Consider the following 16142-nt stretch of genomic DNA (forward strand, 5'->3'; position numbering starts at 1 on the left):
GCTGCTAATTCAAGTAATTATAAAACATTAGGAACATACATAGTGCTTTCCATGTTGTTGGGCTGGCCAAAGCAAATGGAAGCTCTGACAATAAGTTTTCAGAAGTATCAGAAGACTTCAGTGTTTTCTTCATCAGTTTCTTCCTCTCCCTCCTCAACTTCCTTCTAGTCTTCTTCTCACTTGATCCTGAAGGAGCTGTCAAAAAACAAACAAGTTTATCATACTGTATCTACATGAACTGAATATACAAATGAAAAAAAGAACAGACATGCAGTCACAGGCATGGAGTGTCACCCACAGACTCGACACGGCTCATGAAATAGTGTGCTAGACACAGCACCAGAACCCAAAATTATGATACCCAAAATCTGAAAGTCTGAGAATCATACAAGAGGTATTGGTACTGAGTATTAAGTTTCTGGCACCGTAACATTTTTACAGTGTGCTTAAGTTGCTCAAGTGCAGAATGCTGGCATAGAAGATTGTGTTCTTCTAACGTTAAATTATTGCTACTGTACGAGTCGTCATCTAAATTGCATCTGGACTTTGACTCAGGCAGAACTGCATTATAAAACGTGTTAAGCCATAAGCTTAAGAGTTTCTGGCAAAAACTTAAAGTTACGTTTGGTCACCTCATAAAATTTTAAAAAGCAGTTATGAAACTTTTTTCATTTAAATTCAATCATGCAAGGACACGTGGCAGTCATGTTTACTAGTCTATTGTTGTCCACACTCACATTTGATAAATATTGCTTTGCTAAATAAAACACAGATTTCAAATTATGTGGTACCAGGAAGCCAACAAAAAAGTGAATCTATTCCCCAATTAAACCAAAGATTAGTCAGTATTGTATGACAGTTTCAGCCATTTAACTTACTGGACACCGAGGCAGCTTCAGGATCTGCAGGACTTTCCTGGACCTCCATGCTGACTGCCCCTGTCTGGGCTGAAGTCATCACCATCTCTCTCAGGTCCTTGTGCTCTTCTCCGACCTCCTTTCCTGCCAGATTTTCATCACCCTCATCATCCTCATCTGATGCAACTGCAGTTGTGTCTCTTCCGTAGGAGATGCTGGCTGGCTGCATATCACACACGGTGAGCAGATGATGATAGGACGGTGCTGTCACCTAAAACAGAGAGGCCATGTATCATTTCCAGGTTACACTTTCTGCAGCCAGCTTGATTTTTCTCTTCATTACCTGAAATCTGAACCGCTGTGCAGGCGGCTTGAGGCGAAGAGCTCGTTGGCAATGACTGACAGATACTGAATGCTGACTCCTAAGCAGCACTTCATTAACAGCACATATCCTATGTAAACACGCGCTTTGTGAACGCTTAGACCCGAGGCTCAATATCACACGGCTGAAGATCATAACACACAAGTCTGTTCAATTTTAGATATAAACTTTTAGATTTTTAAACAGAGAAATGTATGAAGTAGGCATCACAGAGAACAACATTGCAACTACCACAAAAAACAAACAAACCCACAAGTCTGCAGCTTCTTATGAAACTCAAAAGACTGACTTTACCTCCATTTACAACACCTGTTGAAATATATCAGAGCCATGCTGCAGAACATCTGCTGAGCTATACAACTGTTAGCTAACTCACTCTAACGGAGCTGTGCTACTGTTTATCAAACTAAACGAAATACGCGCACATTTTTCTTACTTTTTTTATATCGAGCTGGCGCAAAAAGCACGCAGGTGGTAGTGTTTGTATCAAAACTGGTAAGGTAAATAACACAAAATAATATTCATGCCAACGCGCTAACTAGCAGGACCTACCGGAAGCATTCATTTGTAAACAATATCAAACTTCCGGTCTAGAAAAAAAATAAAACAAACATTTTCAAAATAAAAGTACATGTCCTCTCCATTTAGGAAAACAAAGACACTAAAGACACAATCATATTCATCCAGCTTAGTTTAACTTCATATTTACTATTTCTTTCCACCATAAATTTCCCTTTCACGAATGCCTTTCTGCAGAAGCTCTACGCCCCAGGGGGCCTCAAAACACAGTTTAAGTACCACAGTGCTAATCTAAAGAATTAATAACACGTCATTTATGTGACATAAATTTGGCGTTGCTAGCAAATCAAAGGACCGGATTAAACGTAATTATTCCGTCAAATACTAGAATACAGCGCAGTTTATGTTAGTTCATTTTTATTTAGATGACAAACTTTACACGAGCCAAAAAAAAAAAAAAAAAGTTTGTCACACACAATTTTTCATTTTCTATGAATATAATGTATACATGTATAAAGTGGCTTATCATTGAATATGTGGTCTTTGCACTCTTTAGTCTTTCTTAGAGTGAATAAAAGTCAAGAATATAGAAAATAACAGTAGAAATATTAGCTGAACTAGGCTAAATTATACTGTAAATTACACTGGTGTTTTGAACTGTTCAGGACCCCTCAATTTAAAAAAAAAAAAAAAAGAAAAAAAAAGGAAAAAAGAAAAAGAAGACAACGGATGTTTTTTTTTTACATTTTTATTCACAATTTTAAACATTGGCTTGATTTTTTTTCTGAAAGATGAAAATAACTTGCAGATTTACATAGCAACTGTGAAACTAATCACAATATATTTGACTTTGATATAAATATATTTATTATTTATCTTAATGATCAAAGGACTTACGATGTCACTGTGTACATATAGCTGTAACTGTCACTTTTGTTTTTTTAGAGATAAACAACAGTTGTTACAGTTGAAAGTAGTTTTATGGCTATCTACACCCATATACTGTGTCTCTGACCTCTTCTTTGACACTTCATGATCACACCTGTTGACTCGGCAACTTCCCTTACAGCTGAAATATCTTAAAGTACTGAAATAAAGGTCACAAAGACGATTCTGTGCTGTCCTTTTGTTTCACAATGCACAAAATAATTATTTTGCATGATCAAAACCATAAAATCCTCAATTCCTATGCAAATGGTCAGAGCAATCTGCACTACTCAAGTGATACAGTGCAAAAAAAGTGGATTACAAAAGAGTAATGCATGGGACATATTTACAGTTTCTTTGACTTGTGATATCTGACTTTACACTATGAAAATTTATTTAAAAAGGGATTGAATTCTCATTAATGGAATACCAATAATACCACCATAATTACTAGCAGCCACATTCTGTGTCTTTCCACTTGTATCTTTAATTGTCTGGATATCTGCGTGCTGCAGTAATGCCTTTCGAATTTCAGAAATGGCATCGTTATTTTGCTGACACTGCAACAATCCATGCACTGTCTCATGGTAGAACACATGGAAAGGTAACACAACATTAGAAACGCCAACCCATGTTTTCATTAAAGTTACACACTTGGGTTCATGTGCGTGATGCATCAAAACCAGAATGACAGGCTGAGAACCTACAGAGAGCAAAAAAGAGGAGACGGATTACGAGAACATAACATAACAGTGGAAAAGTATTAAAAGAAAAAAAATTTAATGGCCACAGATTTTCTTATACTATAGAAACATTAGACAAAATTCATGCTATTCCTGATGCTTTTAAAAGCTCATCATTATTATGAGTTACTTTCAGGTCGTATTCTCAAACCCAAAAATGTCTCATAAAACACAACTGCAATTTTTTGAATGGATGACTAATTTAATTCTTTCCCTTACCTTTGACTTGCGTCATGGCTGCATCAATATCTGTCCCCATACGTGAAACAATGGGACAGAAGACAATAATGGCCTGGCAATCCTGATTGCTGTCTTCCAGTTCGATCAAATTCAAATCTGGATCCTCACTTAAAGCCTTTACTTTTTCCAGTATCTGTTGATGGGCATTAAAGGTTTTTCCACTTATCACCATCTTGTACTTCAGTGTGGCTATAGAAATAATACAAAAAATTACAAATAAAAGCAAGTTAAATTCACAGGAGAATCAAATTAAACTTCCTGGAATACAGTGATTCATGATAAATGAAATAAAAGACTTTGCTTCAATGAGTGAAATCAATTTATTAATATAGCACAAAAAATTCTTGCTTAAATTTCAAAACATTACTAGAATGATTAACAGAGCTGTCTGAGTCTTTTATATATAAAGTTTTGAGTTGAACAGGTTTTAAACATAGTGTTTTAGATCATCTAAATGCAAATATAAAAATGTTAAGCATTCTCGAAAATATATGTGCTCAGGTAACTATACAACATGCAGCTGAAATTTTAGGGTTTATTTTTCAATACAATTTTTTAGAGTGGAACAAAATATCATTTGATACACTGTACTGCCAAAGGTATTTGCTTGTCTGCTTTTACACACATATGAACTTAAGTGGCATACCATTCTTAATCTATATGGTTTAATATGATGCCAGCCCATTGTTTTCAGCTATAACAGTTTCTAACTCTTCTCGGAAGGCTTTCCACAACGTTTAGGAGTGTTTATGGGAGTTTTTGAGCATTCTTCCAGAAGCACATTTGTGAGGTCAGACATTGATGTTGACGAGAGGCCCTGGCTCGCAATCTCTGCTTTAATTCAACCGAATGATGTCCTGTTAGGTTGAGGTCAGGATTCTGTCCAGGCCAGTCAATTTCAGTCATGTTCCTTCTATGTTGGAATAGAAAGGGGGCATCTCCAAACTGTTCCCACAAAGTTGGGAGAATGAAATATTTCAAAATGTCTTGGTTTGCTAAAGCATTAAGGGGCCGAGCCCAATTCCTGAAACACCATGCCCCATAGCAAACTATGATCCCCCTTCCACCAAACTTTGCACTTGGCACAATGCTGTCAGACAAGTACTGTTTTCCTGGCAATTGCCAAACCCAGACTCATCAATCAGATTGCCAGACAAAGACGTGTGATTCGTCACTCGAGAGAACACGTCTCAAATGCTTCAGTAATGTCGTGTTTTACACCACTGCATCCAACACCTTGGACTTATTGAAATAAAGCTTGGATCTAGCATCTTGGCTATGGAAAACCATACCATGACTCTACGGATTATGTGCCTCCGCTAAATCCGCTCTGTGATTTTACGTGGCCTACCACTTGGTGGCTGAGTTGCTGTCATTCCCAATCATTTTCAGTCACTGAGAGTTGATTGTGAAATATTTAGCAGCAAGAAAATTTTACAACTGCACTTGTCAGACAGCTGGTGTTTTTTTCACGACACCATGCTGGAATTCACAGAGCTCCTGAGAGTAAACTATTCTTTCAGAATTGTCTGTAGAAGCAGTCTGCATGGCTAGGTGCTTAATTTTATACACCTGTGACCATGGAAGTGATTAGAACACCTGAATTCAATCATCTGGATGGGTGATTACCTCTGGCAATATAGTGTGTATAACAGTGTATTAAGTTAGATTTCTGAGTTTTTTTTTAACATATAATAAGTGAATATTGAATATTGCCTGGAGTTGGAAACCTTAAAACCTGGTCAATAATACAACCTTACATTTTAACAGTGAAGAGCTAAATTTACCTTGTCTTTTATGTGGATGGTCACGCTTGAAAGAAGGAGAGCGTGAGAACCGATTTGCACTACTGGTACTTGTATCTAACAAATATTGATGTAAAACAGCTATGTAGCTATGTATGGCTATTTAACAATAGCCATACATAGCTCCATATGCATGTGTCTGTGTGTCACTAGACTGTAAGTAAAAGAAGGTGAAATTTACCTTGTTGTATTTCTGGAAGGTCACTAGTTTGGCTATTCTCACTACTTGACGTAGAACCTGTTGAGTACATTGGCATAACACATTTACAAGAAATTAAAAAAAATCTTATGAATGTATGTAAAAATCTTAACTGTACTTAAGTAATAATATATATCGTCATATACTATAGTTTTATACTATATGTAAGGGGTTTCTGAAAATCTATCCTGTGAATGACAACATAGCAGAATTTCGACTGACTTGACCTTTTCCATGTGTTTGTGATTCATGTGCAAGATTTAACACTTGAAGCAGACTGCTACACCAGCGGATTTTGTGGCAAGAACTTAAATCAGATAAAATTACACAAATGTTTGCACTTTTACTTTTAATTCTAACCAGTGAGAAATACATAAAATCAACTAAATGAAAAGCCAGCAGTGTTTGAATTACTGACTAAAAAAATGGATGCCTGTTGAATCTACACTCATGAACTTACGACACGTTAAGATTAGGCTGATTATACAAATCATTTCATTATAATTACTTTTGTGGGTTTTTTTTTTAAATTATTATTAGTTTGCAGCATAAGGTAGTCCAGGTGTTTCTGACACCTATACTCAATTGTTGCAACAAGGGGCCTACTTACTGTAACTATATATACATATATATATGAATTAGGGGTGGGAATTTAACACGTTAATTGCGATTTATTAATTTGAAAAAAAATAAAAATAACAACGTGTTAAAAAATTAACGCATTTAACGCACTTTGCATTCCAAGCAAAGGGGAACTTTTGTCAATGCACGATTTCCTAGTATACCGATTATACTGATGTACACACACAAACGTTTTCCTCTGCAGAAGAGAAGAAAAAAATCAGAGAAAACAGAGGTTGGAAATTTTTGTTGCTGTTATCCTATTGGATCGGCATGACATCTAAACAACATGGAAACAGACCTGCTGTGCAAGCTGGGCCTGCAGGAGCAAAAGAGAAGATGCTGGGATGAAAACCCCCCAATACTGTTAGATGTAGATATTTGCATTGTACTGTCAGTCTATTCTAGCGTCATCAAAAAAACACCCACCGTTTACGGTCAACAAAAAGTGAAAGTAGACTGACTGAACAGTTTGGTCATGCTGTGATCCAGCATTGGTTATTGGAGTACATGCGCAGCCCCGCCCACTATAACCACGCGATTGCTGCAAAATGTCCACCCTACTGTTACTCATTTTATATTAAGATTTAAAAATCTAGTTGGTATTGGTAAGGTGAGTAGCCTTCAGTAATAGTAATAAATCACACAGCAATAGTACATTCATGTAGTTGTAAAAATCATGATAATATATTATGTAATCCAAAGTATTCAGAATACATTACTCTCATTGAGTAATGTAACGGAATACGTTACAAAATACATTTTGGGGCATGTATTCTGTGATCTGTAGTGGAATACATTTTAAAAGTAACCTTCCCAACACTGACCTTAACACCTGGTGAAGAGCTAAATTTACCTTGGTGGGGACAACATTGCACTACTGGTAATTGTATCTAATAAACCTTCATGTAAAACAGCATTAAAATGTAACAATAGCCTGTGTTAAATTTTACTGGAGTGCAAAGAAAAACAAGGTGAGATTTACCTTGTTGCATTTGTGGAGGGTCACTGGTTTGGCTATTGTGGCGCTTCACTGGACCACTTGACAAATAACCTGTTGAGTACATTGGCATAACGCATTTACAAGAAATTAAAAAAAATCTTATGAATGTATGTAAAAATCTTAACTGTACTTAAGTAATAATATATATCGTCATATACTATAGTTTTATACTATATGTAAGGGGTTTCTGAAAATCTATCCTGTGAATGACAACATAGCAGAATTTCGACTGACTTGACCTTTTCCATGTGTTTGTGATTCATGTGCAAGATTTAACACTTGAAGCAGACTGCTACACCAGCGGATTTTGTGGCAGGAACTTAAATCAGATAAAATTACACAAATGTTTGCACTTTTACTTTTAATTCTAACCAGTGAGAAATACATAAAATCAACTAAATGAAAAGCCAGCAGTGTTTGAATTACTGACTAAAAAAATGGATGCCTGTTGAATCTACACTCATGAACTTACGACACATTAAGATTAGGCTGATTATACAAATCATTTCATTATAATTACTTTTGTGGGTTTTTTTTTTTTAAATTATTATTAGTTTGCGGCATAAGGTAGTCCAGGTGTTTCTGACACCTATACTCAATTGTTGCAACAAGGGGCCTACTTACTGTAACTATATATACATATATATATGAATTAGGGGTGGGAATTTAACACGTTAATTGCGATTTATTAATTTGAAAAAAAATAAAAATAACAACGTGTTAAAAAATTAACGCATTTAACGCACTTTGCATTCCAAGCAAAGGGGAACTTTTGTCAATGCACGATTTCCTAGTATACCGATTATACTGATGTACACACACAAACGTTTTCCTCTGCAGAAGAGAAGAAAAAAATCAGAGAAAACAGAGGTTGGAAATTTTTGTTGCTGTTATCCTATTGGATCGGCATGACATCTAAACAACATGGAAACAGACCTGCTGTGCAAGCTGGGCCTGCAGGAGCAAAAGAGAAGATGCTGGGATGAAAACCCCCCAATACTGTTAGATGTAGATATTTGCATTGTACTGTCAGTCTATTCTAGCTTCATCAAAAAAACACCCACCGTTTACGGTCAACAAAAAGTGAAAGTAGACTGACTGAACAGTTTGGTCATGCTGTGATCCAGCATTGGTTATTGGAGTACATGCGCAGCCCCGCCCACTATAACCACGCGATTGCTGCAAAATGTCCACCCTACTGTTACTCATTTTATATTAAGATTTAAAAATCTAGTTGGTATTGGTAAGGTGAGTAGCCTTCAGTAATAGTAATAAATCACACAGCAATAGTACATTCATGTAGTTGTAAAAAGCATGATAATATATTATGTAATCCAAAGTATTCAGAATACATTACTCTCATTGAGTAATGTAACGGAATACGTTACAAAATACATTTTGGGGCATGTATTCTGTAATCTGTAGTGGAATACATTTTAAAAGTAACCTTCCCAACACTGACCTTAACACCTGGTGAAGAGCTAAATTTACCTTGGTGGGGACAACATTGCACTACTGGTAATTGTATCTAATAAACCTTCATGTAAAACAGCATTAAAATTTAACAATAGCCATACGCATGTATCTGTGTGTCACTGGAGTGCAAAGAAAAACAAGGTGAGATTTACCTTGTTGCATTTGTGGAGGGTCACTGGTTTGGCTATTGTGGCGCTTCACTGGACCACTTGACGAAGAACCTGTTGAGTACATTGGCATAATATATTTACAAGAAATTTAAAAAAAATCTTATGAATGTATGTAAAAATTTTAACTGCACTCTAGTTCTAATTTACCATATAGTCATATGCCATAGTTATATACTATATGTAAGGGGTTTCTGAGAATCTATCTTGTGAACGGCAACATAGTAGAATTTTGACAGACTTTACCTTTTCCATGTGTTTGTGATTCATGTACAAAATGTAACACTTTTTGTACACAGACTGCTCTGAGCATGGCATGGGCAGAATGACATGTTAATTGAGACTTCATGTCTCTGTTATTTCCATTCTATGGATTCATGTAAAAATATATGTAAAAGCAAAGAAGGTTGAACCGTGGTCAGATATTGTGTCTATTCAATACCAAAGACATGGCTTATGAATATTCAGCATAAATGGACTGGATCAGATAGAAAACTGGATTAAAAACCTTTGTCCTGGTTCTGCAATGGTTGAGATTTCCTGAGGTCCTCCAGTAGATTGATATGTGCATCAAGGAAATCTTGCACTTTATTCATTTGGGTCTTCATTTCCTTCAACATTTTCAGGTAGCCGACCAAAACTCCATTTTCGGTTAAGGCGGCTAGATGGAAAGTTTAAGGTTATGTATAAGAATCTGCATCTGATATTTTAAAACTTCCCCAAAACATCCTAAATCCATCCATCCATCTATTTTCTTCCGCTTATCCGAATCAATCAAATGCAAGAGCCAACAATGTTAGCAGGCTGTACTTACCCCTGAAAGATTCATGTGGGATGAAGTCCTTGAATTTTTCTATGAGCACACCAATTGGTTTCTGAAACAAAGAAAAACAAATAAAAGTGTTTATTGTCCAGATCTGACTTTCTATATGGGTTACACACATCCAGCTGAATCCCTCTCCTCTCAGTTATACACAGCTTGCTTGCTTACCTGCTTGTGTATTATATCATAGATTTCCCTTATCCGTTTGACATTTTCAACTCCAGGTAACAGCAAACCCAGGTCTTGTAAAGTCAGTAACTGGAGATCTGAGTCAGCTCTCAAACCTTCCTCTGAAAGATTAGATCTGTTATTGATCAAGTAGTCTCCTGATTGTCTGTGAAGGTTCTCAGTCCTCCAGGTCATTGTAGTCTAAGGAGCTTGGAAAGAAAAGCGTCTGGACTTTTTTAAGTTGCTTGAAGACGTTTCACCTCTCATCCGAGAAGCTTCTTCAGTTCTAAGAGTCAAATGGCGGAGAGTCCCAGATTTAAACCCAGTGGGAGTTTCCCCCCAAAGAGGGACAAAGGACCCTCTGATGATCCTCTACCTAATCACATGAGTCAAGGTGTGAAAACGGGTGTGGGTCACAATGTGCCAGGGTTTCAGGTGAGCTCATTGTGAAACCTGGCCCCACCCTATCATGTGATTTCTTGAGGTCAGATGGCCCAGGGTGTGAGTGGGTGTTAAGGTGTCTGGGAAGGGAAGATGGTTGCTCACAGTGGACATAAATGGCTTCTTTCACTCCTCTTTCAAACCAGCTGTCCTCTCTGTCCAAAATGTGAACATTGGCATCCTCGAAAGAGTGACCTTTGTCCTTTAGATGCAAATGGATCGCCGAGTCTTGTCCCATGGAGGTGGCTCTTCTGTGTTGTGCCATGCGCTTGTGAAGTGGCTGTTTGGTCTCTCCAATGTAGAGGTCTGGGCATCCCTCGCTACACTGTACAGGATACACCACATTGTTAAGTTTGTGTTTTGGAGTTTTGTCTTTGGGATGAACCAGTTTCTGTCTGACTGTATTGCTGGGTCTGAAATGCACCGGGATGTCGTGCTTGGAGAAAACTCTCCTGAGTTTCTCTGATACACCGGCTACATAGGGGATGACAATGTTGTTGCGTCTGACTTTCTTATCCTCCCTAGCTGGTGTCCGATCTTCTTTTCTGTGCATCTTTACTGACTTTATAAATGCCCAGTTAGGATACCCGCATGTTTTGAGTGCTTCCTTTACATGTGTGTGTTCTTTCTTTTTCCCTTCAGGCTTAGAGGGAACATGTTCTGCCCGGTGGTGTAGGGTCTAATTTCTCCAAGTTTGTGTTCCAGAGGGTGATGGGAGTCAAAGAGGAGGTACTGGTCTATGTGTGTGGGCTTCCGGTAAACTTCAATGTTGAGGTTGCCATTCTCTTCAGTGTGCACAGCGCAGTCCAGGAAAGGCAAACAGTTATCCTTTGTGTGAACTTGATGTTTTTATCCACGGCGTTAATGTGCGCAGTGAAGGATTCCACTTCTTGTGTTTTGATTTTGACCCAGGTGTCGTCTACATATCTGTACCAGTGGCTGGGTACTCTAACTTTAAAAGAGCCAAGAGCCTTTTTTTCCACTTCCTCCACGTAAAGGTTGGCTACAATAGGTGACACGGGGGTGTCTGTAGAAACCCTCATTGTATTCGAAATATAAAGTGGTAAGGCAGAGGTGTAACAGGGTGCAAATCTGATCGGGTGTGAAGTTGGTCCTGACTTCCAAGGAGCTGTCTTCTTCTAGTCGTTTTCTGAAAGTCTCCACTGCCTCCGTGGTAGGTATGCAAGTGAAGAGAGAGACTACATCAAAGAACACTATGGTTTAATCTGGATCCAGGGTAAGTTTCTGGACCTTGTTGGCCATCAGGACCATCTGACCTTAGAAAAACACATGATAGGGTGGGGCCAGGTTTCACAATGAGCTCACCCGAAACCCTGGCACATTGTGACCCACACCCGTTTTCACACCTTGACTCATGTGATTAGGTAGAGGATCATCAGGGGGTCCTTTGTCCCTCTTTTGGGGGGAAACTCCCACTGGGTTTAAATCTGGGACTCTCCGCCATTTGACTCTTAGAACTGAACAAGCTTCTCGGATGAGAGGTGAAACATTTTCAAGCAACTTAAAGAAGTCCAGACGCTTTTCTTTCCAAGCTCCTTAGACTAGTCTCCTGATTATACATTATAAAAGTTATTATTGTTTGTTGTTGTGATTTGGCGCTGTATAAATAAAACTGAGTTGAATTACAATTATAATTCAATTTATGGCTTTGTTAGCTTTTTTCTTGTTAGTTTGCAGCATAATGGAGGAACAATGGAGCCTACTCAGTGTAATATATTTATGCCTATTTACATCTTATTTACTCTGACAGTAAATATTCTCAAAAAACTGCCATTTACCTTCCAGTTTATTGGCTGCCACTTCATCCTTGCGTCTTATTTCCTTAAGCAAAATATCCATGATTTCACCTGCAGAAAAGAAGAAAAAATCAGAGAAAACGGAGGTTGGACATTTCTCATACTGTATAGTTCCTGTTTCTGTTCTCCTGTTGGATTGACATAACATCTGAACAATGTGGAAACAGACCTGCTCTACAAGCTGGGCCTGCAGGAGCAAAAGAGAAGATGCTGGGATGAAAAAAAACCCAAACAACAAATACTTTTAGCTGTAGATATTGTTGATCGTGTTGTCAGTCTAGCCAAGCTGATCACAAAACGCCCATCATTTCAGAATTAACCCACAAGGGTTAGTGTTCATGGGAATTTGTGAAGTCAGACGTTGATGTTGACGAGAAGGCCTGATTCCCAGTCTCCACTCTAATTAATCCCAAAGTTGTTGTGTCAGGTTGAGGTCAGAACTCTGCGCAGACCAGTCAAGTTCTTCCACACCAAAGTGGCTAATTGATGACTTTATGGACTTTGCTTGGTGCATTGGTGTGCAGTCATGTTGGAGCAGCAAGGGCCCATTATTGACTAAAAAAATGGATGCCTGTTAATCTGTCCGTTACATTGAGAGAATAACATGTCAACTGAGACTTCATGTCTCTGTTATTTCCATTCTGTGGATTCATGTAAAAGTAGATGTAAAAGCAAACAAGCCTGAGCTGTGGTCAGATATTGTGTCTATTCAATATCAAAGACATGGCTTATGCATATTCAGCATAAATGGACTGGATGAGATAAAAAGCTTTACCTACATTAAGTTGAAGTTTGCTACCCTCTGTAAAAGCTTTGAATCTGCACTCATGAAATTAAGACACGTTAATATTAGGCTTAAAAAAACTGGATTAAAAACCTTTGTCCTGGTCCTGCGATGGTTGAGATTTCCTGAAGTCCTCCAGTAGATTGATATGCGGATCAAGGAAATCTTTATTCATTTGGGTCTTCATTTCCTTCAAAATTTTCAGGTAGTCGACCAAAACTCCATTTTCAGTTAAGGCAGCTAGATGGAAAGTTTAAGGTTATGTATAAGAATCTGCATCTGATATTTTAAAACTTCCCCAAAACATCCTAAATCCATCCATCCATCTATTTTCTTCCGCCTATCCAAATCAAATGCAAGAGCCAACAATGTTAGCAGGCTGTACTTACCCCTGAGAGAGTCATGTGGGATGAAGTGCTTGGATTTTTCTATGAGCACACCAATTGGTTTCTGAAACAAAGAAAAACAAATAAAAGTGTTTATTGTCCAGATCTGACTTTCTATATGGGTTACACACGTCCAGCTGAATCCCTCTCCTCTCAGTTATACACAGCTTGCTTGCTTACCTGCTTGTGTATTATATCATAGATTTCCCTTCTCAGTTTGACATTTTTAACTCCAGGGAACAGCAAACCCAGGTCTTGTAAAGTCAGTGACTGGAGATCTGAGTCACTGCGTAAATCCGCCTCTGAAAGAGCAGATCTGTTATTGATCAAGTAGCCTCCTGATTATACAAATTAAAGTTATTATTGTTCGTTGTTGTGATTTGGCGCTGTATAAATAAAACTGAATTGAAATAACATTCAATTTGTGGTTCTGTTGATTTTTCTCTTGTTAAGTTTCCAGTGGTTTCTGAAACCTATACTCATTTGTTGCAACAACGGAGCCTACTCACTGTAACTACACACACACACACACACACACACACACACACACATACATACATACATATATATATATATATATATATATATATATATATATATATATATATGCATAAATATTTACATCTTATTTACTCTAGTAGTGTAGGATAAATTAGGGCTTTTCGATATAACGATGTATCTCGGATGACGATATAAAAACGTCTATCGTTTCATTTTATGCTATCGTTTGTTTCGTGGTGTCGCAAAATAAACTGTTTACAGCAATATTTTTTCATCGTTTTGATGGTCACTGTAGTGGCTATATTAATTTCTTAAAGTTCTCTCTTTCTCTTATATTTAATATAACCACACTACAGACGGACAAGCGCCTGTTTTTATGTGTTGTGGTTAGCAACAACGACGGTAACAGCATCGCGTGTCCGCTTGTTTATGTTCCACATAAACCTTTAAACCTTAGACTCAAACGTTAGAACAGGCTTTTCCCCGCAGCACGCCGTGTAATAGGTTCTCACAAAGAAAACGGCTTAACTTATGTCTAAAAATGTATAGTTTCATGCATCTGTTAAAGATTCACAGAATTTACAGAAAATGTTACATTTTTGTGATTTATATCGTTATCAGGACGATAGAATTCTTATATCGGGATATGAGATTTTGGTCATATCGCACAGCCCTAGGATAAATATTCTCATTTTCTCTGCCACTTACGTTCCAGTACAGAGGCGGCTGCTTGGTCCTTGCTTCTTATTTCCTTAAGCAAACCATCCATGATTTCACCTGCAGAAAAGAAGAAAAAGTCAGAGAATACGGATGTTGGACATTTCTCATACTGTATAGTTCCTGTTTCTGTTCTCCTGTTGGATCGACATGACATCTGAACAACGTGGAAACAGACCTGCTGTGCAAATGGGGTCTTCGGGAGCAAAAGAGACGCTGGGATGAAAAAACCCCCAAATACTTTCAGATGTATTGATCATATCGTCAGTCTAGCCTAGCTTGATCAAAAGAACGCCACCGTTTACAGTCAAAGGAAAGTGAAAGTAGACTGACTGAAGTGGTTGGTCATGCTATGACGTTGCAGGGCTTTAAGCAACCATTGGTTCATGAGCAGCCCCGCCCACTATGACTGCTAAAAAAAAGTCTGGGTCCTAAAATATCCAAAGTCATGCACTGTGTGTTAAACGTACACATAATTTTTACACAAAGCACATTTCACATTTTGGCAAAACGAACAAGAACAACACCATGTCACAATGTAATCGTGCAATGTGTCTCATCTTTAAAACTTTAAAAGTCTATATAACAGTTATGTAAGGACTTCGTTGTTTCACTCGAGTCCCACAGCATCAGTCTTCAAGTTTGTGTTACAGAGCCAGATTGAAATAGCTCAGCATGCAAACACTTAAAACACCAGCAGGGTGCAGCAGTGCACAGTTTTTCTTTGCCAGTGCAACCCGTACAAAGTGCACACACTGCCATACATCTCAGTGCAGGCTTGTACAGTAAAAAGACTTCCCTCCAAATATGCTGCCGGTAAAAAGATTCCAAAAGAACACTAAAGGGCGTAATTTGAAAAGGAACAGGGACAAAACCAAGAAATGATTTCCTTTGTTTCATGTGCTGTCAGGATATTTAAAGGTGAGGAACCATTAGTATTAACCCATTTAATCTCAAATAATTTTCCCCTGCAAAATAAGTGCATGCATTTTACTCCTTAGACATCCCCTACACACAATATGTTTAATTTTGTTAATGTAATATGGGGTTAAAACAGCAACAATTGTTGCCAGTGTGATTAAATGGGTTAACACAATACTTGAACTTTGAGCATATGTACAGGATGTTCTTGCAGCCTCTCACAGTACAGCACTGACTGTGTTCTCTCCGTTCATTAAGCTTTCTGCTATTTAATTAAGGAGATGAAAGCAGCACAGCGGGAGGTGAAACGCTGCCTGAGGGAAGCAAAGGACACCTACAGGAGGAAGGTGGAGCAGAAGTTGGAGAGGAACAATATGAGGGAGGTCTGGAATGGTGTGAAAACCATCACAGGCCACAACACCAAGAAAAGCACAGTGGGGGGGACTGTGGAGAAGGCAAACGAACTCAACAACTTCTTCAACAGGTTTGACCAGCCCACAACCCCCCCACCCTCACCCTCACCTTCACTACAGAGTCCTCCCCCCACTCTCCTGCCTCCCTCGCTTCCCCCCCTTCCTGACACCATGACACCCCCCTCCTCCAATCCCTCTCTCAGCAGCAAGACATCTCCCCCCCTCCCCTCCT

General features: G+C 38.2%; 2 protein-coding genes across 3 annotated transcripts in view; both read right to left on the reverse strand.

Moving 5' to 3' along the window:
- The window catches only part of akap7 (A kinase (PRKA) anchor protein 7), a 46380-nt gene extending 44584 nt beyond the window's left edge, over positions 1 to 1796 (reverse strand). For both annotated transcript variants that reach the window (XM_085373122.1, XM_085373121.1), the window contains exons 1-3: positions 1201 to 1796; positions 879 to 1128; positions 40 to 195 (exon numbers count right to left, since the gene is read on the reverse strand). In XM_085373122.1, coding sequence (XP_085229248.1) covers positions 40 to 195; positions 879 to 1128; positions 1201 to 1374 — 580 coding nt within the window. In that variant the 5' untranslated portion in view covers positions 1375 to 1796. The remainder of the gene's footprint in view (positions 1 to 39; positions 196 to 878; positions 1129 to 1200) is intronic.
- Positions 1797 to 1800: 4 nt separating this feature from the next.
- LOC146616931 (uncharacterized) lies at positions 1801 to 14883 on the reverse strand. The gene is made up of 15 exons (XM_085372888.1): positions 14755 to 14883; positions 14568 to 14636; positions 13539 to 13660; positions 13362 to 13422; positions 13066 to 13212; positions 12171 to 12239; positions 9931 to 10052; positions 9754 to 9814; positions 9448 to 9600; positions 8925 to 8993; positions 7279 to 7347; positions 5655 to 5711; positions 3648 to 3857; positions 3137 to 3388; positions 1801 to 1829 (listed from the first exon to the last, which is right to left on the reverse strand). Exons 1-15 carry the CDS (start codon positions 14834 to 14836, stop codon positions 1801 to 1803), a joined length of 1572 nt encoding a protein of 523 aa, XP_085229014.1. The 5' UTR covers positions 14837 to 14883.
- Between the last annotated feature and the right edge of the window lie 1259 nt (positions 14884 to 16142).

Source organism: Diplotaxodon limnothrissa, linkage group LG15, assembly GCF_057381915.1.
Source record: "Diplotaxodon limnothrissa isolate DT_005_m linkage group LG15, D_limnothrissa_male_GT1.1, whole genome shotgun sequence".
In the NCBI taxonomy this organism is placed as follows: domain Eukaryota; kingdom Metazoa; phylum Chordata; class Actinopteri; order Cichliformes; family Cichlidae; genus Diplotaxodon; species Diplotaxodon limnothrissa.

Bases quoted from the DNA above. Each gene is read 5' to 3' on its own strand.
- LOC146616931 (XM_085372888.1), bottom strand. From the start codon at position 14,836: ATGATCAATACATCTGAAAGTATTTGGGGGTTTTTTCATCCCAGCGTC. The intron at 7,348-8,924 runs GTAAATCTCACC...TGTACTCAACAG, and splicing joins CCCTCCACAAATGCAACAAG to GTTATTTGTCAAGTGGTCCA. The intron at 5,712-7,278 runs GTAAATCTCACC...TGTACTCAACAG, and splicing joins CCCTCCACAAATGCAACAAG to GTTCTACGTCAAGTAGTGAG.